We start from the raw sequence: 27,342 nt of genomic DNA on the forward strand, positions 1-27,342 counted from the left end.
TCTGTTGCATTTTGACTTACAGACATAAGTTTGCATGATGTGAATGAAATTGATACTGTGGGAATACAAGTTAATTAGTAAAGTGAGGAATGGTGGTGACTCAGGAGAAGGTAGGGAATCTGCTCGCCGGCTGGGCCGATCTCTGTGGAGCCTGCATGTTCTGCCTGTGCCTTTCTCTGGGTCCTCTGGTTTCCCCTCACAGCACAAAGACATACATGTTAAGTAAACTGTGATGGATGCTAAGTGTAGACGTGAGAGTACATAGCTGGATTGTCTGTTTTTTGATGAACAAGGTGACCTGTCCAAGGTGCCATGGTCTACTCTATATCTGTATAGGTTGGGCCCCAGCCCCCTGCTACCATAGCTGGTTAAGCTAGGCCAAGTTATCTAAAAATAGATGTACATGCAGTGATACTGCCTTTTTGTATTACTTGTACTTTGTATTTGTACTACTTTTTAAACACTTAGTTTATTATACATTTTTCCCAATAGTTGCTAAACACATCTGTTCTGTGTCTTGACTGCAGACAGGCGGGTGAGGTGAGTGGAGCAGATGTGTTGCAGACACACAATTACAAATGGACACGTTGAAGGCACACGATAAGGGCTCTAAACAGCGATGTCTCTATGCACTTGACTCATGAGCTGATCACCTAAGTCACATTTGAAACCCAGTAGTGAACAGTCACATTGTTTAAGGGTTTATTCATAGTTAATACAAATTCTAAAGCCATAGTTATTAAAATGCTTTTTCAGTGCCAGGGTCTTGATGTCTGTCGCCTCCAGACATGTTCGACTGCATGACAACATTTTATTATCATCTGTAATTCTAACGGAATATCTGAAACTCTTATTGGTCTTTTATCAGTGACGTTTTTCTGTTTGGTTATTTGAAGACAACAAGAAATGGGGGAAGGGACGTTACATGTAAAAAAAAAAAAAAAAAAAAAGACATCCACAAGTCACACACAAAGCAGGTGCTGTTTAAGAACAGGACCCGCCATGTTGGCTCAAAAAATAGCTCAGACACTTGTCACAGAGAGGTTTTTCATGACCTAAAAACTTCTTTTATCCATCATTTCGAACTGATCTACGAGTTGTTGTTACATACTGATGCATATGAGGCACAGTTTGTGAAACATACAAACTGCAGCTTGGTTGTAAATGTTTGATTCTTTGTGATTTACTGGAGTTAAATGTTGGTATTTTAATCATGCACATGGAAAATGATCAGAATGAGAAGTTTTACTGATCTAAGGATCTTTACAGTAGTGCATCATATGTTCTGCAAAGCCGCTCCAAACATCACGTACTGTGAGCTGCTGTGAACGCCGCCATCCTCACTCGTCACACACTGCACATAAAACTGATTCCCATCAAAGATTCAGACTGTGTTTTCAGACTAAACAATGGCTACATGTAAGGGGGAGTTTAGGTGCAAACTAAAGAGCATGAAAATATACGCCACACTGTAAATATGAGCTACTCATTCAAGCGATGTGACGTTAGCTGCTGTCATTTGCAGTTTTTTGTGTTTTTGATCTGTAATGAATCAGAAAACAAGCAGAAGCATTTCTATTCTGTATACTTCTTCAGTTTGACTTCATTTTGAGGTTTAACCGTGAATTCATCTTAAAAAAAAAACACTTCCTGTGGGTGCAACGTGTGTGTGTCAGAACAAGAGAGAGAGAGAGAGAGAGAGAACCTCCTCGTCTAATTTGAAGCTTTTCGTCTCATTGAGCAGCATTTTGATGTAACTGAAATCTTCAAGTGGAAATATTCAAAAAGTTATAGTCTATATATTAGAAAGCTTTAGAAACGCACACAAAAACAGGCATCCTGAAGAAAATGCTCAGCATGGGTGTCCAGGCCGTGCTCGTCGTCGTCCTCCTCGGCGTTGCTACCACGAAGGCTCGCGATGGTAACAGTCTGGCATTTGTTTTAATTCATATTTTAAAGTCATTGAGTCTCAGTAAACTTCTCTGGATTTAGAAACATGAATTCTGTCAACAAACTAGGACATCTAAGAGCATTTCAAAGAAATTTCTACAATTTCCTGTATGTCAATGATATGCTTTAATGTCCACATACACTTTTTGACATTTATATACTTTTGTCTTTGCTATATTGAACACATTTATTGTGAGCAGACATGGCCTTTTTTTTTGGTAAATGTTAAAGGATTTCTTTTAATAATAATTTAGAATGATGTGTATTCATGCAGGGAAAATTCACAATGTGCAAAAGATGAGCCAAGTTTAAGGAAAGTGTCTCACATCTCAGATTGTCCCTTTCTGTGTGAAAAGTATCTTAATATCTGTCCATGTTTTTTCAGGCAAAGCGGAATTCTGGAGGAGCAAAGTCATACTGACCTGTCCAGAAGATGGGGAGTGGTTTTACAAAAATGAAAAAGTCAATAATGAAAGTGATACCTATGAATTCCCATATACGAGTAAAGGCACATACAGATGTGTATCCGGCACTGATCCAAAGTCTAAATATTATTTCTATGTTGAAGGAAATGGTGAGTGAAAAAGAATCTTTTCATTTCCTCACTTGTGTTAGCTGTTCATGCTGCTCTAACACTTGTGGTCTTTTACCTCCAGTGTGTGAGAACTGCTTTGAGCTCGATGGAAACACATTATTTACGGTGATTGTCGGGGACTTACTCCTGACAATAATTATGATGGTAATAGTCTACAGGTGCACTAAGAAGAAAAGCTCGGCTGGACCTCCTCAACCTTCCAAAGGTAAAAAGTGCACTTGGACAAATGACTGACAGTCTACTAGTTTACCTTTTTGTCTTGGTTGAGTTAAAGGTTAACTCATGTCCTTTATACACCTTTAATTCTTGAGAAATTCTGTTATTATTGATATTACAAGCGTTAAGTTGTATTTACTCTGTCATCATCTTCCAGCACCTCCTCGATCGGGAGGCCGAGGTCCACCTGTCCCGTCTCCTGACTATGAGGTACGTACTGGATAATAAAAATTCTGTTTTACCTGGAATGTTAAATCCCCAATAATTCAGAAAGTATGGCTTTTATATTGTTGATGTTTTCATAGTTTTCATGGTTTCTCCATCTAACCACCCATTCATCCATCCAACCATCCATCCATTTTCTACCGTTTATCCGCTAGATGAACGGAGCAGGTTTAGCAGGGTATTCCAGATGTCCTTTTGCCTTTAATACTTTTCTCTTCCTTCCTGGGAATCCTGAGGTACACTCAGGCAACAAGAGATATTAATATATTACAGTTTGGGGGAAAGAAGAGAAAGAGAAACAAAAAATGCAGCCAAACTAATTAGTGATCTGAATTGGCAAATTGGCACTAAGTAAATAAAACTGAATTGAATTGTATTGAACTGAATTATTCATACTTTTTTTTATTTACCAGATGAAACAATTAATGTCCTGAAATGGTGTTTTCATGTTCTGTGAATTTTTTTTACTTTTCCACACATATTTTAATATTGTTTTACATGATATTTAATGATGTGGTGCAAGGAGTGATAAAAATCAGAACATGTCATTTGATAAAAATCAAATCTGAATGACTAAAAATAGATTTTTAGCTTTGTTTGCACTAAATTCTTCCAGTTCCTTCATGTAACAAATAAGACTGCGTTAGACGATATTGGAACGAGACCAACGTTGCAATTGAATGGAATTGGATTAATTCCTGACCAGAGTTAATTAACTGTTTATCAACATAGAACATAGATTACACTAAATATTAACACTAATTTGCCAAGATGTGATTCCAAAGCCTGCTATGAGCAGAGTCCAAACTTGCCCAAATATTTTATACTTTCCCTCAATTTTGAAAGAACTAGCAAGATGTAATACATGCAAAAGTGTTAGAAGAAGAGATTCCCCTAAATCAGCTACTCAGATATGTTGGGATGAAAGAGCGTGACTCCATTTTCACCTGGTTCATGGATCTGATGTAGTTATTTAACCACTTATTTTCTTGGGCTTCCTGGGTGGTTGATTAAAATCCCTCCCTCCCATAAATAAATAACATTATTTAAGCATATTGGACTATTTAACCACTTGGTGATGTGTACCTTAATCTGGCATCCTAAAGCAAAACATTTTATTGTTTGTTTTGTTTTTCTCGCAGGCACTGAACCCTCAAACTCGCGCCCAGGACACTTACTCCACGGTGGTCAACAGGATGGGATAGAAGCACTTCAACTATCGACTCCGGGTCTCTGCACAAATGAAGGAAAACAATCACAAAAGACACACAAGAGTATCAGTCATGATCCGAGTAGCGTGCAGTAGCTTCTTCTGTTTTGAATTTGAAGGGTCACCTTAGCCAAAAGCCAACACAACAAATTTTCTCCATTTCCCTTTGACTTACAAGCAGGTAGAGTTCAGGCGGAATTTGCATTGAGATTCAAAAGTTAAAGATATTTCATTTAAATATTATTTAGTATTATAGTATATAGTATTTAAATAAAAAAATTTTGTGAAAAAAGTTAAAATAACAGATTTTATCAATATAAAACCATTTTCCAGTATATTTTGAGAATTGTTCAGTATAAAGGAGACGTTTGTGTCTGTCGTCAAGTGGTTGGGAAATTGAGTTGTTGCTGATTTTAAATGAATCAGTGATGATCTGCCTGTTTTCTAATGAAATGATATTAGCATTGCGATGTGGTGAGTGCCTGAAAAGTAGCCTGCAAAAAGTGAGCAAAAAACCAAATGTAACATGAAACATGTCCAAAAGAAAGAAAGCGTTAGCACTGACATTAACCTAATGAACATTACAAATTTGTATTTGTTGTCGTGAACTGTTAATGCCAACAATGCCCATTTGCAAAGATGCTACCACGAAGCACGTAGAATACATAAACTTATCTAAAATGACTGTTAGGGGTATATCAAACAACAAAATATTCAAACTGATATTGTAGACTAAATATCATCTTTCAATATTGTGAGGCATAAAAACAGGTGTCAGGCTAATGAATAAATAAAGACGCCGTCGGAGGCAAAGTTAAAGAAGTCAAATTTTTTTGTGCTTATTGTACAGGTTATTAGGTGTACACAGAAATGCAGTACAGCACTGCGACTGCAAGTTTGCTTTCTTGATGCCTGTAATATTCATGTTTTGCTTTTAAATATATTGTTTTGCTACCGTCATGAAGTTTTTAGTGTTAGTTGGTTAGTGGTAAGGGTGCACAGCGGCAAATCAATTTATTACTGTATTGACATGGAATTGGATCACATCAGTCTGTAGGAGTGTGCCTAATAATGTGGATAGCCAAATATATGTGTTTATGGGCATTTGAGTATTTTGATCTTTTAATCTAAACATTGGCAGAAAGTGCTGTAATTTAGAGCTATAAAATCATATCAATTCAAATATACTTGCATGTCTTGTACATATATAAATAGAGTATATGCAGCATTTTAAGCTCTGACATGTAAAAAGAGCATCAGATATGTAACATGCTGCATGCACAGACCTTTGAGGCTTACTTCTTTGCTTCTTCTTTCATTACATTATAATGTGATAACCTTTTTGTTACTGTAATGGACAACGTGCGTCATTAATATAATAAACCACAGTGAACACTGCTCTCATGTATGTCTTTGTTCATGGTTGAAAACAGTACTGGGATGGTTCAGCAGATAGAACTGTAACCGATTCATGAAGCTGCCTCAAAGCCACAGCTCATATCCGTAGCACCCCAGCCCCCATCACACACTCATCACCAGTATGTCTTCGTTTCTGCTGTGACAGTTGTATACATCACCGTCTCTGGAAACATCCGATATATCTCTGAAACATTTCTCAATGCATAAACATATTTTTGATAGTGTTAAAGACACAGTGGAAATATCACATCATGTCATGTTTTGGGTTCTGTGTGATTTTTTTTCCCAGCAGTGACAGAGCACAGCTGTACTGGTGGAAACAAAAGAGGGAAACACAACGTAATGTTTTATCTCCATGCAGATTATTAATGATTGATAAATCTGTTACACTGTAAGCATCTCAGAAGAGTAGTGTTTAGTGGAAACACACCCACACTTACTGCTCAGTTATCTTCATTTACATCTTCTGTATATTTGTGAGAGAAAGAAGCAAAGAAAATAGGAGGGGGGTTTGTGTTCTTCTCTCTTTGTTGAGTCAAACCGCTCCCACACACAGACCTACATCTGCTCATCTGTTAGTGCGCACGAGCACACACACGTTCATGTTGGATGAGAGCGTGCGTGTGCTCGAAGGTGTGTGAACATGCCCTGAGTCAGAAGTTGGTTTTGTGCGTGTGTGTGTGTGTGTGTGTGTGTGTAGATCAGGTTTGTGTTTCAGAGCCGAGCTGCTTAAAGCTCCATTGTTTGATCTCTTCTCCGGCTCCGGTAGAAAACAGTAGTTTGTAGCTTTGTCACAGCAGAGTGAGGAAGAAGACGAGCTGCTATCAAAGACGTTAAGCTTTTAGATTATCTGACATGGGGACGCCTCTGAGTTTCTCTCCTCCTTTTGTGTTTCCTGCAACACTTTCAATTCTCTTAACCTTTCTCTCTGCTTTTCTCTTTGCCCTTGTTGTGTAACTTTCTCTTCAGTGTAAAAATTTAACTGATTACAAGACTTATGCAATTCTACATTAATATGAACCCTTTGACTAACATTATAGTATGTATTATAATTAGGTTCACATTCATTTACTTCTTTTAATTTCAATACATTTATGCCACACCTTTCATTACAAGCTATCCAGAGAGTAGATTTAATTTAATCTAAAACTATATAAAAACTAACATTGCATATTAATGTATTAACCATTAAAAATTACAATAATATATTAAAATGATCATAAATAATTCAACTAAGTGACAAATCTTACTTAGAGTTCCCTCCAAGGCCCTATACTTGTAATTGAGTATTTTAATGTGATTATTCACTTAATTGTGCAATTTGAATGGTTAATTACTTATACAGTGAATCGATGCGGTAGTAGCATTGTACTGTTGTATCTGGTTGAGTTAGGGTTAGTATTTAATGGTCACTGTTTTCCTTTGGGTAATACAATATATCTGAGGGTTCATTCATCAAAGGTGCAGTTGTCTGTAAATACTAACGTTAATAATTGTTTTATTTTGAAACAAACCTTTGTTTAATTATGTAAACAAAGGTTAAAAGACAATTCATTGATGAGGTTTCCAAGGTAACATTTCGCTGTCTTAAACTTAAGTATGTGCAAATGGTAAGGCTGCAAAACCAAATTTGCATGCATTTCATTAAAGACCCTTTAGCATTTAATGTTGTTGTTAGATCTTTTAGCATTCAGGCTAAAAAAAAAAAAGGAAAATGAAATCATACTGTTGATCAAAACCTCATGTAGGCCTCAATGTGTTTTGCAAGCAGAAGCTCTACTCGGTGGTTTTACATCAAACCATAAACTGTTTACAGAAAAACGATGAAGCCGCCCTTTGCTAGCTGGACTCAGTATTAGTGTTTGGTTGCAACTATGGTGTTGACCAAATTTAGAAGAGAGAGTGAAATGCTAATGCTAAGCTACCTCTATAAACTGTACAAGTTCAACACACAGACACACTTACCATCTCAACAGGGTGAAATACTAGCATTTCACTCACCAGAGAGTAAGTGCCAACTTCTTGGATGGGATTTTTGTGAGATAATACCACTAAAATTAGTCCAACTGCACAAAGATGGTATAGTGACACAAATTAGCATAGTTAGGATACATCTGTCAGTGTCTGCACACCTGTCAAACTAAGCAGTCACGCCCATAACTAAAGGCTTTAAACCCAAGCAGTGTGTTTGAAAAATAGTAATAAAAAATGGCTCACCACACAGATATCAAATTTTGTCCCAGTTGTAAATAGCTGAATAGCTAAAGTTGTACATTTTAACATGTCACTGAGGACTGACTCTCCTTTGGAGGCAACCACTCTACATAAAGAAAGAGAGGGAACATTCTAGGACTGACAGATAGCATAATGGTTATTGTACATTTATTGTAACTTCTGTGGACATAAGAAGCTTTTCCAAAAAGAAAAAGGACCATGCTGGAACATGGTGAAATTAAGGTCTTCTTGTTTCTGTAGCACCAGACACGAAAGTACCGCTGTCACATCCAAACACTCGGGCTGTAAAGAAGGGGGCTCATCAGCTAGCAAAGGTTTGAACAGGTGATGGAGAAACAGGTTTACCTTTTAGGTGACATAAATGAGTTGAAGGGAAGTTATGATCTGTTTCTGAGAGACAAATAACACCAGGATCCTTTTCTTACAGTTGACAGCTGGTAACTGTGCAGGGGTGGGTCTAGCAAAGTTTTGCCAGGGGGGCCAGGTAGGGCATTAACAGGGAAAGGGGGGCACAAGGAAATACTTTTCTTTCTTACTCTCATATAAAATATCTAGCTTTTAAAAAATAATTATCTGAATCTTACAACAGACGATTGATAGATTGATACATATATACCATCAAAACAGTGTACATCACTGTCACAACAGCGTTTGTTTTCATTCAAAGGCTTTATGATTTTTCCTATAATGGCGGGTCTCTAGTCAAAATGCCCAGGCCAATTTTTTGTCCCAAACCAGCCCTGTATGCAGCTCATCTGCAGTCTGGTGTTACCTACATCTTCCTATTCGGAAGGCAGAATTTCCGAGTTCTGAGTACAATCGAAAGCACCACGACTGCGGTTTTTGTGTTGGATGTAAAAAGCGCACATGACGCTGTGACGTAGGCTAGAATCATGGCAGCGGTCAATGACGGTCCAGGCGTGGGATTTCTCTTGTGGAAATATGCACATTATTTTTTTTTTCTATTGGTAGGTGGCACAGTGCACTTGTGGCAAGTAAGCAAGCTAGAAGACTGGCAGAGTTATGGAAGCAACACATTAACAAGAGAATTCTGAGTAAAACCAAAATTACTTTCCCTAGTAACTCGTTACTCTGAAAGTAATGAGTAAATAGAAGTAACTGAGTTACTTTTGATAGAAGTAACTAGTAATGTAACTAAGTTACTAATTTAAAGTAACTTACCCAACACTGGTTATGAATGATTTGACATGTGGGTAAATTTAACATATTAATGCTTGATGCATGTTGAGAAAATAAAGAAAGAAAAAAATATGTCTGCATAGGCTTCAAACGTATCACTTAAATTAAACCACAGAAAAACTGGTTAAACATTAAATAGTGCTTTATTTTTTTACATTTACAAATAATTATATGTATATAGACATACTGGGGCTGTTTCAGATTTTTGTTTCACAATAACAGTTTAAAGAAATTAATAACCATATCAATCAAAACACAGAAATAATAAAAATAATGCAATAATGCCATCAGTCAAATTTATCTATAACTTTGTCGAATGTGTGAGATCTTTTGTTTTATTTTCTTTTTCTTTCTTTTTCTTTTCTTTATATTATCATATGCGCATTACTACAGACAATGTTAATATTTAATTTTTAAATGTCACAGTTATTCTCAATACATGGTTATGGTGACGCCATTACAATATAGGGTGCTAAAAGGCACAGTATTAAGCTCTTTAGTACATTAGGACTGAAGTATAATATAGCAGTTACCTTAAAATTGTACCAAAGAAAAGTACTAGAGAAGTATTCACCACTAGCGATAGCATAACAAGACAACACAGTCAATTTTAGTTTTTCATTTTGGCAACAAGATAATCTTATTTTTTTTATTCATAAACAAAAATAATACTATAATTAATATTCTGCCTCAATTCTGCCGGTATCTGAAATACTGAGTTTACAAGCATGATGAAAATAAAGCTGGAAGAGACTTTACATTAGAAATGGGCATAAACCAAGCTAAACATAAACCCTGGAAACAGTTTTTCCCTCTGTCGGGGGCTGCTGTCGGATGTTTCAGATGTGAGGACTCATGGAACTTCAGTTTCCAGCGATGGACCCAGTGAGCATCCTTCCGTTTATTTTCTGTGGACGAGTTCATCATATGTATCTCTCTGGCCAGCTCTCCTCAGAGGCTGTTGCAGAAAAGGTGTCAGTTGTTGTTTTCGTTATTAGTGGTATTTTCACATTTACAACGAGTGTTCGTGTTTCAGCTTACCTGGTAGTGGTCATTGGACGGTCCTCTGCTTTCAGAAACAAGATGCTGTCTGTCAGAGCCTGAGGACACATGAATTATTATTCACCAAGCTCATCTGCTGATGGCAATTTGAGTTAACAGTAATGATGTTATTAATAATAATGGTTTTAGAGCATTTGTATGCATTATTTAAATGACTATAGTCTTTAATTGAGTAATTCTGAATTGTGGCTGAAGCACTAATGCCTATTCTCTTCTTCAAATTCTTATTGTGCCCAATGTGGTGAACTAATTAAAATAATAGCACAACATCCTTAACCAATGACCACTCCTCAACAAAGACCAATCCTGCAGGGTGTTTAAAACATCTTCATCTGTTATTTACAGTGTTTTTCACAACCAATGTTTTCCACAGTAAAAAACAGATAAATAGTCTTTACTTTTACTCTTTCTGTTAGAGACGACGGGGCCGGTCCGAGTCTGAGAAGCGAGGAGATAGACACCCACTCCAATCACAATGGTGGCCACCACATTTCCTATGACCATGCCCACTGTGGACATTATGTCAAGCTCTACACAGTTGTCACAGCCTGCAAACACACAGATACAATAAATATATGTATTCACAGAATGAAGCCAAGTAAAGCAAGTACAAAAGAGTATGCATACTATACAACATAAAATTTGAAAACTGAAGTTTTTTTCATCACATTTCACTACACAGTTGTTTATGCAGAACTTACTGCGAAACATCACGAAGATTTTTATACTTTCTTCAGGGTTATCGTTAATCTTCTTCGTGCAGATGTACTCCATTGTTGACTCATCTTTAGTTTTAAGCGTTACTTCTGTAGCAGTATTATTGTGGGCAAACTTATACTCGGCAGGACAAGTCACCTTAATTCCCTCAGCGAGCTCAGTCACTTTTATCATGGGATCTGGGACGTAAGGAAAAAAAAACATTCAAATCGAACACATTAAACCTGCTGGTACTTCTATTGAACTGCTACTTGTACATTACTACATAGTTTCATGAAAAAAGTAGTAGTCTTCTTACCTTTGTCTTCACAGCTGACAAACACTGAAAGAGAAATTTGGAGGGAAATATGAAAACATTTCCTATAAATAAAAAACCAACATGCAACTCTGTAACAACAAAAGTTAACATTACTGAACACAATGATTTTCATTTCATGTCAGTGTGGGGTAAAATGGTGTAGCAGGCCTACCTGTGAAGGTCCAAAGCAGCAGCAAACAGGAGACCAAAGCAAAGAGATTCTTCATTGTTCCTGTGAGTTCTGCTGCTGATAGAAGGAAACAGTTCATTTCCCTGCAAGTAAGAGCAAGCGAACTACAGAACAACAGGAAGTTCGCCATTTTCTACTTCATGTCAACCATTTATTGGACTTACAGAGACAGATAATAGATGATGAAATACAACATTTAGGGTGCTATTATGAGGAAATCATTTTAGTTAGCCAAGAATACAAACTCTGAAACAAGGTTTAGTTTAGTTTATTCCTAGAATTCACACTTTACACATTATCAACTCGAAATGAAAAAACAATATCAACACTCAATATCAACACAACATAATATCAACTTTTAAATAAAAGTACTGACCACGAAATGAAGAACTGTGGGTCTCAGCTGCCGAGCATCCAGTCTCTGTCTGTCAGAGTCTCAGTTTCTCTCTGCATGTGCATGAAACGGAAGTGAATGTGATTGGTTTATCTTCTGTCTCAGCAGGCTTTGTTGATTCCTACATCTGGAGGAGCCTGACTGTGACTTTGACATGTTCAGATGCACTTAGCTAATAATATTTATTACACTCTCACCAACACAAGCAACATTTTAAGTTGCAGTCGAGTATTTTGAACTTGTCACAACAAAAATCAGTTTGTACAGTTTCAACACTAAAGCCTCACTGAACTGTTCATTCATTTCCTGTTTGATCACTAAACTTCATGTTTGTTGTATATGTAATAAGATTAAAATGTTGTGGGTATTGAAACTCCCTACCCACGTGATTTTTTGTCATGGCAGCTTTCACATCTTACAAAAAACACGAACAACAACCGGAGAAGAAAATTCCGCCTTATGGGAATGACTGATCAGCCTGTTGACAGTAATTGCTGCTTGGTGTACGCTTGCTCTGGGATATGTTCGTGCCGGTGGTGGTGAGCAGCTCCATCTGGTAAAACGAAGGCACAAACACAAGCGTGTGTGTTCAGATGAATATTTTAATTCCCCCGTGTGTTGTGAATATTTTCTTTTCCCACTATGTGTGTGACAGACTGCATTTACTGTACAGAGCAGAAGAAAAACAGAGAGAAAGCAAATAGATGCTCCCACAACACAACTCGACTTCCTGTTTGATGAAAAGCCACAGGAACCTGTGACCCAGAGGTAACACCTGGCACACACACACACACACACACACACACACACAGTTAAACCTAAAGAGCTAGATTATTCTTCTCCTGCACCTGCTACAGCTATAGAGTACCCAATTACGTTTCCCCCAAATGCAACAGTGCCTTCTCCATCACACAACACTTATTGCTAGAACTATGCCAACAACACACGACTCTCATCGTAAACCGCTCTGCAGCGCCCCCTGGTGAGTGTTGATTGCAACCACAGCATTTTCCAGCTTTTGCCTCCACACAGTCTCCATATTATCTTTATTAGACATCTTCTTTTATACACATATACATATGCATACAAATATACAGTACATTGCATCTTAACATTTCCATGACCAAATACGTATTCTATAATTATGCACCATTTTATTCAGGTATCAGTGTTAGCATAGAACATTTAATGCATTCCAGTAATGCAACACAGAGGAGGGACATTATGAGCATGTTTACAGGAGATCATGTCGAAACAAACTGAAAGATGAGCGCTTCATTTGCAGTTCATACTGTTGAGACAACATGTCAGCAGTGTAAATACGGAGCACTTGGTAACAAACACACAGACAGTTTCCTTGTGTGGTTATGAAACTCGTGATCATGTCGATGCGGTCAGCAGAATGGTGTTAAACTCCACCATCAAGATCCTGGATCCTGTTCGTGTCAGTCCAGCCTGAGTTGTTGGTTGAGTGGCAGTTGCTCTGGGTTTCCTCCGGGACGGCTGGACTGTTTTGAAGTAGCATGCATGTACAGTATGTGGGTTACATTCAGGGACGTCAGAGCCAGATCTCCTCGCTGCTTGTGCTGTTCACCTTATAGATGTAGCCCACCATCGGATATCTGGCAAAACCTGGAAACATTAGGGGGGAAAGAAAGAACGCTAATGTTCCTTGATACAAAAAACTTATATTAAAGTATTTTTAAAAGTGAAGAAAAAACTCAACAGGATCAGGAGTATTTCCCTGACCTCTGGCAGCATAGGCTAAAGATAGATCTTCCTCCTCCTCTTCCTCTTTCTTCTCCTCTCCCACACTGTTCTGCTGGGCGGCCTCTCGGGCTACAAAAAGTGATACAGGAAAGATGGAGGATGCAGTAGTATGTAAGATGTTATCCTTTTTTGGTGGGGAAGCTGTGGTGAGATTTTTAAAATCAAGTTAAAGTTTATGCATATGTCTACTGATGGACTGGCCACCTATCCAGGGTGCATCCCATCTCTCACGTTACAGTAAGATTTGGGAGAGGCTCCAGGAAGTGGTTCAGAAGGAGGGATAAAAACTGATACAACTGTCAGATACTTGCTGTAGCTAACAGGCTAAACAGAATCAGAAATACAGGTAAAATGGCTAACGTGGCCAAGCTAAAACATTCCATTGAAGCTTACAAATTAACACAATATCAACTATTTATTTAACCTATTAAAAGCAGTCTGTAAAAACCCAACATGTAACAATGCATTTCTTGGATTTTGTTTTTTTGTTTGTTTGTTTGTTTTTTGTTTTTTGTTTTTCCTAGCCAAGCACAGTTTATGCTAAGCTAAATTTATGTTAAGCTAAGCTAGGTTTAGCTACCACACAACAAAATCAATTAAATAATCAAAATAGCTTGCTAAACTGAAAAATAACTTACAAAAAATTCAATTAAATTTAATTACCATCTCTGTGTGTGTGTGTGTGTGTGTATGTGTGTGTGTGTGCTCTACACAAAACCAAAACAAAAAAAGTTGAGACAGATAAGTCTAGGTAAAGATAAATGATTCACTAATGTTTTTCCTGACCTTCTGTTTGCTTTACTGACAGATAAGTAGGTGATTGTTCTGGCGAAGAACCAGAGTGACTGGTACATTGGCGGCTGTCTGGAAACCCAGAGACACATCTCAGAAGTGAAGTCTGGTTGTAATCCTTTCTCTAACTGTGAGCAAGGAAGCAAACTAGTAGGTTCCCAAAAACTGTTTAGCATCTAAAGCAACTCTCTTGTTCCCTCTCACCTTCACGTAATCGCCTTCAGGGAATTAAATATATTTAAAAATATGACATCAAGTACTTTCACAGTAAACTTTCTGGGATCATTATCATTCATTATCCAGTTTTGAAATGGTGTAAATCCTGTGCATTAATACTAAATAATTATTTTCCCTCTTTGTGATCTGATTGATTTTAATAGAAGAACATAACCACAACAGGGCGGCTCATTTCTGAATAAAAAAGCATGGATCTAATCTAAGTAGTGCCCGAATGGATGCCTAGAATTCCAAATGATCAAGAAATGACAGACTGATTGCTCTTAACAAGATCTTGGAGAACACATTTTACACCAAGATTGTCAGATAACGTTGCCCTGCTTCTTCCGTCAAAAGGTTTTTGCACCTGATTATCGGACACTCAATTCAGTCCACCAGCAAAGATATAAGTGATTGATTTATTGTTAAAGTGTTGTATTCTTAAACTGTTTGCACGGTCAGATTCTGTGCTGCGGTTAAACTGTGGTAAATGTACCTTTCTTTAAAGTGCTGAGGTCGTTGAGCTGCATGTTTGAAGGCAGGGACATGTTCTCTCTGGGGATGTGGGTCTTATCAGCTTTATCCGGCTTCAGATTGGCTGACTCGCTGTGTGGAAGATATCAAACTTGGATTAGAGATGGTATTGATCTGTAGGATGCACATAAAGTATTCTTAAGAGCAGAGAAATGCTTTCAGCAGTGTTTTCAGTCCGCTAATGCGCTGAGCTGGAAATTATTAAGGAAGATGTGAAATATGGATGTGCTGGAATACAGAGATGGTGTCGGTGTGGTGTCAATCAAACGTTGAAGATTTAGAAAGAATAATGGCAATGACTGCTGAGATTTCCACTTTATTTGTGCTGTAACATCACAAGTCTGCCCTCCTTGCTTACCTCTTCTTGGTCATCACAATCTCCACTGTATCCTCTGTAACATCAAACGGAGATGTGTGTTAGTCTGCTGAAGAATACATTAAGAATACATGCTGCAATCAAATTTTCCAGCTGGTTTCTTCACTGCATGCATGCACACTTGAGTCTCACCAATAGACTTGCTCTTGTTTTTTTGCATGAGGCAGAGGACTATCAGGCTGAGGATGAGCAGGGCCATAAAGGCCATGGCTCCTCCGGTCACGATTCCCAGCATGGGCACCTCCACACGAGACTGCAGGAACTCTGGAGACAGAAAGGGGAGAGTTTAAAGGAATAATTCCACATGTTTTGTTTTGTTTTTTCAATTTTTCTTTTAGTGATCTCATAATTGCATGGTAAACAGGAAACTAAGGCCAAGAGAAGTGCTGTAGAGGTCCTGATGAATGTATTATCATCACATGTAGTTTCTGAAGTCAATGTAGATTTGTCTCACCTGCCAGTGTGAGGTTGCTTTGCGCCGTTCCCACGCTGTTGCTGGCATTCAGCGAGACATTTCCTGATAGACTGCTGAGCGTGACTCTCAGCGTGTGATTGGTCAGCCAGGGGTAGCTTCGTGAGTCCAGAATGAGGAAGTCAGAGGTATTGGCCACCAACTGGCCGGACTGGTCAACAAAGGTGATCGTGGCAGGTGGATTTGACCGCACCAAGGCGAAGAGGACCAGGGAGAGTCCGGGGTCTGAGGTTTCACTATAGTGGGCATTCACCCTGAGGATTTCTGGCTGGACTGAGATACAGAGAAAGAGCAATTCAGCATTTCGTCAAATGCATCAGGTGAAGACACATGGGCCCACTTACTCACACTGTACATTGAGCGTGACCGTGGCGTTGTAGCTCTCGCCTGTCCTGGGGTTTGATGCGACACACACCAGTTCCCTGTCCCACTTTCTGGCCCTCAAAGAGAAGGTGCTGTTGTGATTGGACCCCGGTCTCATCACCTCAGAATCCTCTTGTGATGTCATGACCAGACGGCCACGGTTTGGCGATGGATCTCTCTGCTGCTCGCCGTTCAAATACCAGGTCAGCATGGGAGGGGCGTGGGGGTCCCAGCCATCTGAATGGCAGTTGAACCGGTGTGTCACATTCTCCTGCAGCGTCACACCTCCCCGGTGCCATCCGTCAATTTTAGGAATGGGCTCAATTGCACCTATAGGTAAAAGAGTAGCACTAATATATTATGGTTCATTCATCCATCCAACCATCCATCCTCGTCACATGACTCCATGTGAAAGAACTTTGCAGGCTGGTAGATTCAAACCCAAAATCTTCTTGCTGTGAGGCAACAGTGCTAACCACCAATGATTGTGCTGCCAGTCTACTTTATTTATTTATTTATTTTCATCATCGTCATCTTGGTCTTTTGAAACCACGTGATCAAATATGATATCCCAGTTCTAGCCTCCATCTTTTATATAAAGTCTGTATATCAATGACACCTTTCAGCTATGACTAAACTGGAGTCAAGATCATAATTAGTACGACAGATATAATCAGGACTGAAGCTGCCATGTTTCTTACCTGTCCAGGACAGGGCCAGTGTGTGAAGGAACACGACGGCCGAGCCCGACGTCCACCTTCCCAGACACACACACTCCATAATGGCCCAACAGAGCACCACACACACTCGCACATCTACCTGCAGAGACAAGAAATCACATATATTTTTTAAATATCAAAAGATCATCCCAAATCAATCGCAACCTCCATCTATGCAGATCAGTTTGGTTCTACGAGTAAATGAGTCCAGTTCAAGAAAAGATGCCCCCTCTAGTGCACAAATCCACTTTTTTATTTTTTTACACCGGATCAGTCCAACCTCACCTGGACCGTGTACCAGTGAGCATAGGGTTATAGTTTAATGTACTGTTGTTCTAAGCCTGACATTTTCATTCTCATGTGAATGAGAATAAATACATTTTTTTTTTTTTTAAAACAGCTTTAAGGAAAAACTCCAGTAAATATGTATGAAAATTGTAGATAGCCTTTTGTGCCTCTAGAGGGAGCTGTCAGAAGTCTGATTATTGCCTCCAGCAGTGTCTCTCCAGTCTGTGGCCTTGCTCCTTGTCTCTTCTTAAGACTAACAGCTCAAGGATTCAGTAGGACCTACAAGAATACCACCCAGCTGTTGATGGTCAAATTGCATTGTGGGTAAGGTGGGCAACATGTTGTGCAAAGCTTCACTGGAGGTTTAATATATATGTATATATAAAGCAGTTGACGGGAAACTTTGAATGCAATGCGGTCTCTACACAGGCACTGACAGGCCCATCATTCTTTAGTATCTTGTCAAATATAGGGTATGTACAATGTACCCCATCACTACAATGCAAAACACTGACGGGCGGCTGGGATCAGTACACGCAAGAGCAGAGAAGGAGGAATATCTAGTGTTTGCTTTCCTGCTGTATAGGTCATGTGATCTGTGGGAGAAACCTGGAGGAGAGCAGGAACTGAGCCATCTAAGAAACGCACACACAATCCAACATGTATGAGGACAACCAAGAAAATTCTTAGCTGAGCTCATATATGCGCATGATAGCAGCGGACAGATGTTTGCAGCCAGGTGGAAGAGATGCTTTCCACTGACAATCATAGGAATCTGATCGCCAGCAAGATGCTATATATTACAGTGCAGGTCTACACACATGCACGCACACATTATGCACTCTCTTAGGCTGCATGCAGTGCAGCTGTGTGCGCTTAAATACACAGCAAAAGTCCTCTATAACACACAGTATTACCTCAGCCCTTTCTGCAGATGCTGCTGTGATTCAGCCTGCTGGAGCTCCATGGCAGCAGAGGAGGAGGAGAGGAAAGGATGGCGATGACAGCGGAGAGATGAGAGGCAGCCCTCCCTGACTCAGTTGCTTTCCCATCTGCGTGCACTCATACACTTACACACATATGCACACACACACACACACACACAGGAATCTCTGCAGGATACGGCAACCTCCAGTAGCAGCTTTCACTAGCTGGCAAAGGCTGGCTGACGCAGGCAGTCACAGTGTCGCCACTCGGAGGAGAGGAGAGCAGAAGGGAGGGGAGGGTGGGAGAATAGGAGAAAGAAGAATGATGTAGAGAGAGAAGCGTAGTAAGGAAGAAGAGAGCAGGCACAGAGTCATGAGGGAAGAAAGAGAAAGTGATGGTGTGGGGGAGGAGACAAGGATGCAGCGTCGAGTAAAGCCAGAAAACTGTCAGTTCCCAGGGATTAACACATCATTTCCTATCATCCATCACCCAGTTCCATCATTAGGCATGTTAAAGTGAACCCATGTTCTACAAACACAGACACACGACAAGTCAGCGCTCGGATACCGCCGACTGAAAAGCCTCTGCAGTGCAGCTGCACAGATCAGAGCAGCAGCATGCAGAGCACTGCAGCCAGAAGGCAGACAAAAGAAACAAGCTCATACAATAGGGGGCTATGTTTCCATTGTGTCATCAACCTGTGACTTATAATGAGAACTTATTCATCTTAAGGGTACAGTAGCCTAATTCTCAGTAAAGAAGTCACTGATTTAATTGTGCAGCTGTTATTCATTCAGTGGAAACGCCTCTCTGCGTGCTCTTTTCTCCAGTTCAGTCATCTGTGTGATTGCATAGTAGAGGGTTAGGAAACATTTAGAGTTTAGGACTATCGTGGCTCAAGAGTTGGGTGTTCGTCTTGTAATCGGAAGGTTGCCGGTTCGAGCCCGGCTCGGACAGCCTCGGTCGTTGTGTCCTTGGGCAAGACACTTCGCCTACTGGTGATGGCCAGAGGGGCCGATGGCGCAATATGGCAGCCTCGCTTCTGTCAGTCTGCCCCAGGGCAGCTGTGGCTACAACTGTAGCTTGCCTCCACCAGTGTATGAATGTGAGAGTGAATAAATAGTGGTATTGTAAAGCGCTTTGAGGGGTCCTGAAAAGCGCTATATAAATGCAATCCATTATTATTATTATTATTATTATTATAAACGGAACGTTTCAGTGTGCACAGACAGCTGTGTAAACCGTGTCAACACACTTCTACACTCACCCAGCTGACAAGACTGCTTAGTGAAACGCACCATTCACCTGGACGCCATTAATAAAAGGAATGTGCTCAGTTACTTCACAAGCATAATCAAACAGACAGACCTACAACAAGTCTGATCTGCATTACCTGTCAAAGTGACGATTTTTGCGCTTTGTCTTATGTATTTGCTTCTCTCTTGAAACCTGTAGGTTTCTGTTTATTTCCAGGCTGCAGTGATATGACATCATTAGCAATTTCCAAGACTTCAAATGAGCCGTTGTCAAACTGAAGGCAGGATGTCTTATTGCACATATTTCAGTATTGGAATAACTTGAAGATCTTATAGTGTCATCACTCAAATATCTAATCCTGTTTGCTTTAGTTATTATTCAGGTAATTAGTTCTTGAGCTGACAATTTGATTGGCATTCTCGTTTGGTAAACTGGCATTTGATGTAGTCCATAAAGACAGCTGTTTAAAAATAAATGCTGAGGACTTACAAGTCAGTCCCATGGACTTCTGCAAGATTCCATCCAACCATCCATTCTCTGACGCTTATCTAGGTTTGGATCATGGGGGTAGAAGTCTGAGCAGAGAAGCCCACACTTTCCTCACCCCAGCCATCTCATCCAGCTGGAATAACAAGCCAAGCCAGTTGAGAGATATAATCTCTCCAGTCCTGGGTCTGGGGCCTCCTCTCAGTAAGATATGCCCAGAATGCCTCACCTAGGAGGCATCCATGAGATATATTAGTGGAGTTCGATGTGGAAGAGCATCAACTCTATTCTGAGTCCCTCTTGAATGACTCTAAGGGAAACCCCGGCCACTCTTCGAAGGAAATTAATTTCTGCTGCTTGTATCTGCAAACTCATTCTTTCCGTCACCACCCAGAGCTCATGACCATAGGTGATGACAGGAACGTAGACTGACTGGTATTTTGACAGTTTTGTTTTTATGCTCAGCTCTCGTTTCAATATAACATATCAGTTCAGCATCCACATTATTGCGGACGCCGCCCCTATCCGTCTGTCAACCCCCCCACCCCACATTATACCCTGAGGGACCCAGTCAAATAACTTGTCCAGGTCCACAGAAACACATGTAGACCTGCTGGGCAAACACCCTCAAATATTCTTGAGAGGATAAAGAACTGGTCTGGTGTTCCAAGACCAACCCAGGGGCCCTGCCACTGTGCAGTAACCACATCAGTGATGGGTGACTCATCCCCTTCCTTCCCAGACTCTACTTTAATGATAGAAGGCGTGACTATAGGATTGAGGACGTCTTCAAAGTGTTCTTTCCACCACCTGACTAAATCCTCAGTTAAGGTCAGCAGCATCCCACCACCACCACTCTAAATAGTGTGTGTGGAATACCAGTTTCAATTGAGGTCAATCAAAAGTCTTGTTCCACGGTCTCACTGAAATCCCTTCAACAACTGACAAAACTGACAGAAATTTGGAACTAGCAGATCTCTTAATAGGGTTGAGTAGCTTTTGCAAGTAAGGCCTTGGTAAGTGAGGAGACCAAGAACCCAGTCGTCCCTTTGACACAGCTTCAGCCCTCAGCAGCCCAAAGACACAGTGGTAAAGACGGCTGTCTCAGTTACACTTAATCAGCTGCATATGGCGGAGTAGGCCTCTCTTGGATAAAAATAGACAGTCTACTTTGTGCTAGAGCCAAACTGCACTGCTCTGCTAATACCCTCCCTACAGTGAAGCACAATGGCGGCATCAAGCTGTGAGGAGTAACAGGGATGTCCTTGAGGAACAAGAACTATGTAGTGCATGAAAAATATTAGTAGGAAGAAACTGAGTGTGCAGCCTGCACTAGAGTGTCTTCAAACCTTGTCTGGTCATGTCAACGTTTGGCCAAATCACTTTTGACCCTACAGTCACGATGTTGTAATCCGGGCACAAGAAATTTCACTTGATTCACAAGTTTCGTGCGAGCAGGTACAACAAAGACACACTGGTCAACCTTTTTAAATTATTTCTTTATTTATATATATTTATTTATTCATCTCAGTTTGGTTGATATTCTTTTTAATCATTGTTGTTGCACTTTAGTATTTTTGTACTCAACAAAAAAGAAAAATAAAAACAACAAAAAAGTAGACAAAAAAAGAACCAATAGAAAACAAAATGAACCTAAGAAACAGGAGTTGAGCAGAGAGCTGGCTTGCTGGGATGGAGAGAGAAGATGGAAGTCAGGGATGGAAGAGTTGATACACAAATTAAAATAAAACAAAAAAGAGGAAGGATCATTCTGATCAGGCAGATGTGTGCGATTCAGCTCAGTGCTGTGCTTTCCATTCCAGTGTGCTCCCCCTCGACCTTTACATACAGCTCTGGAACTGGACACAACGCAAACAACAAGAGGAGCTTCTGGAGTTGCATCTCTTGTCCAGCCAATGGGACGAGAGATGCATCCTCCATCCCCATTATTTCCCTTTTCCATACTCAATCCTTTCCCCTTCAGTTCTTGATTTTGGCTTGGTGTAAACAATGAGAAAAAAACAAAAATAACAGGAGGTCAGATCTGAAAGAGGAACGACTGAGATCTGGAGGAAACTCTCGAGTTAGATTGGAAGGTTGTCTTCTGTCCAATTAAAACACGGTTTGGAAGGAACAGCATGCACATCAGCTTCCCTGTTCACATCTGTGCGTACACTTTGTTTTAGAGATACAACTGCTAAGAAGGAACCGCGGGCCTGAATAAAAGCAAATGTCAGTAAACAGGAAGTGACATGCTGCAAATGGAAAGCACAAGCGCTGCATGACACCACCTACAGTTCTCGGGCGTATATAGCGTACAATATGGCGACCAGCGCAGCCAGGTCCTGCGGCGTCTCCCTTGTACAAGCACACAAGTGGAGCTCGATTGTTTTGCGCCGCAGTCCACTTGCTGGCCCAATATTGAGTACTGATTTATGAGAGGATAGATAAAGAACAACAAACCAAATTTGAAAAACAAAGAGGAAGAAAAGGGAGGTGCAGTCCTCTGCTGTGGTCCCCAGTGTGCTGCAGGGCACACACCTTGGGAGACTAGCGTAAAGGTGGGCGTACCCTTCCCAGCTCAGCTCTGACCACACCTTTCCCTTTTTTTGGAGAATCCAAATAATTCATTCCTATGGTTACCTCCTTATAAATTTTCCCTTTTACAGTTCGGAGGGATGTCCAGGTGTATCCAAACTGTTCATGCAGCCATCACCTCCACCTGGGGTTAGAGTGAAACAAAATCACAAATGAATCCAAAAGAGGGGAACGTGTGGGGGGTGAGCCGCAGCTGCAGTGTCCTCCTTGGTGGTAACATTGTTAGCCTGGGAGGAGGGGGCCAAGTCTGTAAGGCGCCGTCTGATCAGAAGCCGACATAGTAAAAGATGGCGGGGAGGATCACAGCAGACTGGTAGGTTGGGCAGCAAGAGGGAGAAATAGAAGTGGGTTTGTCCGTGACCACACTTGTGATGTTTCTTTTTTGGATGATATGTCAGCTATTTTACAAGATATTCCCTCATTTTTTTGTCTTTTTTGTAGTTTGTTTTGTTTTTCCTTTAAGAGCATCAAGTCAAGTAGCACCCGAACCAACCCAGACAAAAGCCCGAAAGCCTGACCCTGTAAAGCCTGCCACAACTACCCCGTTAACAGAAAACAGGCCCCCCAACATCAACGAGAATGACAGTCACAACAACATCGATTGAAATGATACTTTAAAAAGCAACACAAAATAATTACTCTCCTCTTATTCAAGTGTCTCGATATCATAATAACATTAAAACAAATAAGAACAATCGCTTTTTTTAACGACACAGGAAGAGCACCGTCTCTCTTCTCTCTGTCCTCTTTTGGCTAGAAATCTCAAGATTCATAAAACAAGAAGAAAACATTTTTTCTCAAGACATCAAAAAAAAAAAAATACAAATACAAATGATAAACAATACCAATATACTTTTTTAAAAAAAGAAGAAAAATAAAGCCTCCCCAACATCATCTAAAAACAAAAACAGAACAGAAACTAAAGTTTAGATACAGAAATTTGCAATAGCGTTCTATACATGGCATCACTGTACAAGGAAAGGAGCAAAATGTCTGGTAAAACTACCCACAATGCAATACACTGTCACTGACGTGGGGGGAGGAGGGGGGAGAACACAAAGTGGGGAAAGTTTAGAGGTTGGAGGGGATGGGGAGGGTGGATTGAAAACCAAGCTGACAGTATGGCAGAGAGCGAGGAACTGCGATGAAGGGTGGAAGCTGACGGAGGAAAGCTGGAACCGAAAGTGCTGAATTACTTAAGTCAAAGAACAAAGTTTGTATTCCTTGTAACACAGAACCGTTTCCTTTAATAATAATAATAATAATAATAATAATAATAATAATAATGATAACAATCATCATAGTAAAACTTCTTTTACAGAAAAACAGTAATAACAATAAGAGTAACAATATCGAACATAATGCCAACGTGGACATTAGCTGTGAAAATTAATTTTAAAATAAAATTAAATTAAAAAAAGAAACAAAAGTAAAACAATAGAAGAAATGAATGCCAGAAAAATAACAAAGACCAAAACAATTAGAGCTGGTTTGTCCTGTGCGATGTCTCTGAGCTCCATCTTTGGATAGAGCGCTTTTCTTGCCCAGTTGGGAGCCTGACCCAAAACGCCCGCCGCCTGGCCGGGTGAGGGGCAGCCACCGCTGAGGTTTCAGCCCGCTCTGGAATGATCTGCTGCAGGACAGCAGGAGGAGAGGAGAGAGGGGAGGAGCAGACTGAAATTCATAGACACCCTCGGCTCACCCCTCTCATTCATTCACACACACAAACACACACACGCAGTCGCACCTAATGTGAATACTTTGGGTTTGTGGCAGCAGTGTGGACGTTTCTTTGTGTCACTGAACTCAACGTTCTTGCAAGTATTACTGTATCGATGCATCGGCCAGTGAGGCACATAATGAAGTATGCCGACAGAGAAAAGGGGAGGTTTGGGTCAGGCGGCTACAAGGTGGGGGTGGGGTGAGCTGGGCGGGCCAGATTTGTAGATGGGGGGGAAGAGGGGAAAGGCGGGTGGGGTCGAGATGAAAAAGGGAAGAGCGCAGCCCCAGTCTACCCACGGCGGGAGCTGCGAAGAGGAGACGACCTGCGGGAATGAATGCTGGATGTCTGTGCAGAAAATGCTGGCACTTTGACCTTTGAACCCCGAGGCTCCACCTGAGACCCTCACCCCTCTAATGTCTACACCCACCCACCACATACACCCACACCCTCTCTCGCGCAAACTGCCCTCCCAGGGGACAGATGGAGACAGACAGATGGACACAGAAGCGCCCCTGCTTGGGCAGACGACGATGGTTTGGCGTGATGCTGCACAACTCAAGTCAACACAACTCAGGATGGCTGATATGGACCGATGGACACAGGATACACCGCTTCCTGCAGGAAGACAGAGGGAAACAAGAAACAATGTTCTCAATCATTTTGCTGCTGATATACCAAAATCTACATCAGTTGTTATCAAGTATTTAAGATTAAAGAAGTGATGTTTGAGGCTTCACACAGACTTTAAGGTTGACTTCACATTCACTGTGTGTACCTGTGCTAGACCCCAGCCTGCTCCATGCTGTACTGCAGGTCAGGGGGCTTGTAGCTAAGGAGCATGTCACTGGTGCAGGAGGAGGGATAGCAGGCTGCCGCATGGAGCTCCCCTTCAACGTCACACACTGCATGGGAAACACAAATCTTTAACTGATGGGGAAACACAGAATACTGTTTTTGGGGTAACTACAGGTCTCATACTGACCCGATTCTTCCCGCTGGTGTAGCTGCTGGCTTCCTGTCAGCGATGTCTGGCTGAGAATGTCCGACATGCGAGCGGAGCTTAGCGCCTTCCCAGCCAGCAAGCTCATCCCAGACATGGGGTCTGCCTGATCCTGGAACAGGAAGCGAACGACAGTTTAGAGGCAGGAATAATGAATCGTGTTTAATAAACGGCTTCTAGCGGAAACAGTGAGTCAGAATTTGGATGTTGTGAGCATCCTTGCAGTGTGTTGATGCCCTCTTGGTTCATTTAGTCATACAAACAAACATACGCTTTCTTCGTTCTGCTAAGTGGGTGTTCTCCAGCACTGCACTGGCAGAGAAGGTGAGCTAAGATCCCATATCCTCCAAAAGGACAGCGAGCCAATATTAAAATGACATACAAATATGATTGTTTCTGCCAGCCCTTTTCCATGACCCACCAAAACAACAGGATGAAATTTAACACTGAATTGTTTTTATTTTACCTAGTTGGAAGCTGATGTAAATGTAAAAAAAAACAACCAACAACAACAACCCCCCCCAAAAAACCTACTAGAACCCACACTTAGTGATCAATGTAGTGTGTAAGCATAGCAGCAGTGTTTGACTCACATAAGCATCATCACAAGTCTGGATGGTGTGGTGGCGCTGCAGCTGTCCTCTGGATCTGTAAACCTCCCCCTGGGGGCCTCGCGAGTAGCCCACACCATTATGATCAGGCACTTCCATGGCCTGTCCTTGAGGCCTGCACTCCACATGCTCAGACTCTGAAAAGGACATATTTTGTACAGGTTTAGCTCGTGGCTTTAACATACAGGAAAAGAACATAAATTTAAAGGCGGGAAAAAAAATATTCCAGTTAAGACAGACACTGGATTCCAGATCTTTGGAGAAAGCATTGAAATTGGGGTATGGTCTCACCTCTGTTACCTGTGCCAGTTCTTATGTAGCCACCATGCCTGTGTGTAGGGGAGGTGTATGGTGGGGTGCCTCCTCGGGGAGGCCCCAGGAGCTCATGTCCTTCTCCTGCCTTGGCAAGAAGGCCTTCGTGTGGGTGATGGTAGCTAGCCGGTACCTCGTCCTCCTCCATGCTCTCTGAGTGAGGTAAGCTGGGGCACGGTGCCTGCTGCTGTTGCTGGACCTCCGGGGGTCTGATCTGAAGGAGGTGGTGGTAGTGTTGCCCTCCAGAGGCACCCTGAGGTGCCTGTGGTTCCAAGCTTTCTCCTGGGCCTAGCTGGCGGAGAAGAAGCATATCTCCATACTCTTGTGGCGCACCGCTGGGTGGTGTCGGGGGTGCCGGACATGGCCGGGGGCTCTGCCTTTTCAGCAGGGCAGCCAGGTCCTGTGGGGGCAGTCTGGGATCAGCGTGGCCTGTTAAAGAGTGGCGGGGAGACAGGAGGCCCTGCAGGGTGGGAGTGACGTGCTGCTGAGGGGGGCGGTAGTCCAAAGGAGTTGGGGAGAGGAGAGCCTGCTGTAGTGTGGAAGGGGCTCCGTAGTTGTTGGTCCCCACCGCCCCAGTCTGGTAACCCTCCAGGCCGGGAACTTTAAGGGAGGCTCCCTGCAGGTAGGGGCTGTAGGACCCCACCACGCCTGAGGCGCCTCGGGAGGCAGCGTCGCCAGAGTAGAGGTGGGGATTGAACTGGGCCTGGTCGTAGCCCGATGTGAAGCGGCCAAGGCTGCGGCTAAACAGGAGGGAACACACACAGTAATTACCTACCTGCTGTCTAACAACAATGTACTCCCAATCCTCTGTATACACAGCAAACACATCACCTAACGTCCACCAATCTGCTAAAGATCCACAGAGACAGCCTAGAACACACATCACACGCTGCTCCAGGTTCAAGTATTCACTGAGAGGTGTAACATATTTCCAAAGGACGCTTTTTAATAAAGATTGCAACTTCAAGATTGTAACATGCTCACTCAGTGAAGGTAGTCCTGGCTACAAGGGGCAGTTATGGGATAATGAAGTCAGGGGTGGTGGTCACAGGTTTGACTGACCTCCTACTCGAGTTGATGCTCTGTTTACATGCAGAAACTCACCCAGATACACTGAGCTGGAGAGTTTGTTGTTGCTGTCCACTCAGCACAGACGATGAGGGATTTACAGTCATTTTAAACACATT

The 27,342-nt window shown here is 41.4% G+C and overlaps 4 protein-coding genes across 7 annotated transcripts in view; 1 reads left to right on the forward strand and 3 right to left on the reverse strand.

The window, feature by feature from the left end:
• The first annotated feature begins 980 nt into the window (after positions 1-980).
• On the forward strand, positions 981-5,594 carry LOC146374127 (T-cell surface glycoprotein CD3 epsilon chain-like). Its single transcript, XM_084951777.1, has 5 exons — positions 981-1,921; positions 2,336-2,524; positions 2,607-2,750; positions 2,919-2,971; positions 4,129-5,594. Exons 1-5 carry the CDS (start codon positions 1,849-1,851, stop codon positions 4,189-4,191), a joined length of 522 nt encoding a protein of 173 aa, XP_084807903.1. The 5' UTR covers positions 981-1,848; the 3' UTR covers positions 4,192-5,594.
• A 3,598-nt stretch (positions 5,595-9,192) lies between these two features.
• LOC146374128 (uncharacterized) lies at positions 9,193-11,762 on the reverse strand. Of its 2 annotated transcripts, none has more exons than XM_084949718.1 (7): positions 11,694-11,762; positions 11,300-11,371; positions 11,128-11,151; positions 10,814-11,008; positions 10,511-10,660; positions 10,092-10,150; positions 9,193-10,008 (listed from the first exon to the last, which is right to left on the reverse strand). In XM_084949718.1, exons 2-7 carry the CDS (start codon positions 11,352-11,354, stop codon positions 9,952-9,954), a joined length of 540 nt encoding a protein of 179 aa, XP_084805844.1. In that variant the 5' UTR covers positions 11,355-11,371; positions 11,694-11,762; the 3' UTR covers positions 9,193-9,951. The 2 variants fall into 2 exon arrangements, with proteins under 2 accessions (XP_084805844.1, XP_084805845.1); XM_084949719.1 differs by having other exon boundaries at positions 11,300-11,374; positions 11,694-11,756.
• A 976-nt stretch (positions 11,763-12,738) lies between these two features.
• On the reverse strand, positions 12,739-18,713 carry tmem25 (transmembrane protein 25). The gene is made up of 9 exons (XM_084951741.1): positions 18,159-18,713; positions 16,936-17,053; positions 16,220-16,564; positions 15,854-16,144; positions 15,532-15,663; positions 15,382-15,415; positions 14,986-15,095; positions 13,461-13,550; positions 12,739-13,343 (listed from the first exon to the last, which is right to left on the reverse strand). The coding sequence occupies exons 2-9, from the start codon at positions 17,012-17,014 to the stop codon at positions 13,270-13,272; spliced, it is 1,155 nt and encodes a 384-aa protein (XP_084807867.1). The 5' UTR covers positions 17,015-17,053; positions 18,159-18,713; the 3' UTR covers positions 12,739-13,269.
• Positions 18,714-21,391: 2,678 nt separating this feature from the next.
• Positions 21,392-27,342, reverse strand: part of sik3 (SIK family kinase 3) — a 37,271-nt gene continuing 31,320 nt past the window's right edge. For all 3 annotated transcript variants that reach the window (XM_084951172.1, XM_084951173.1, XM_084951171.1), the window contains 5 exons: positions 26,135-26,895; positions 25,826-25,980; positions 25,215-25,344; positions 25,008-25,134; positions 21,392-24,847 (listed from right to left, as the gene is read on the reverse strand). In XM_084951172.1, the coding sequence (XP_084807298.1) occupies positions 25,013-25,134; positions 25,215-25,344; positions 25,826-25,980; positions 26,135-26,895 (1,168 nt within the window). In that variant the 3' untranslated portion in view covers positions 21,392-24,847; positions 25,008-25,012. The remainder of the gene's footprint in view (positions 24,848-25,007; positions 25,135-25,214; positions 25,345-25,825; positions 25,981-26,134; positions 26,896-27,342) is intronic.

This window comes from Perissodus microlepis, chromosome 14 (genome assembly GCF_051167445.1).
Source record: "Perissodus microlepis isolate ML-2025 ecotype Zambia chromosome 14, ASM5116744v1, whole genome shotgun sequence".
Lineage (NCBI taxonomy): Eukaryota > Metazoa > Chordata > Actinopteri > Cichliformes > Cichlidae > Perissodus > Perissodus microlepis.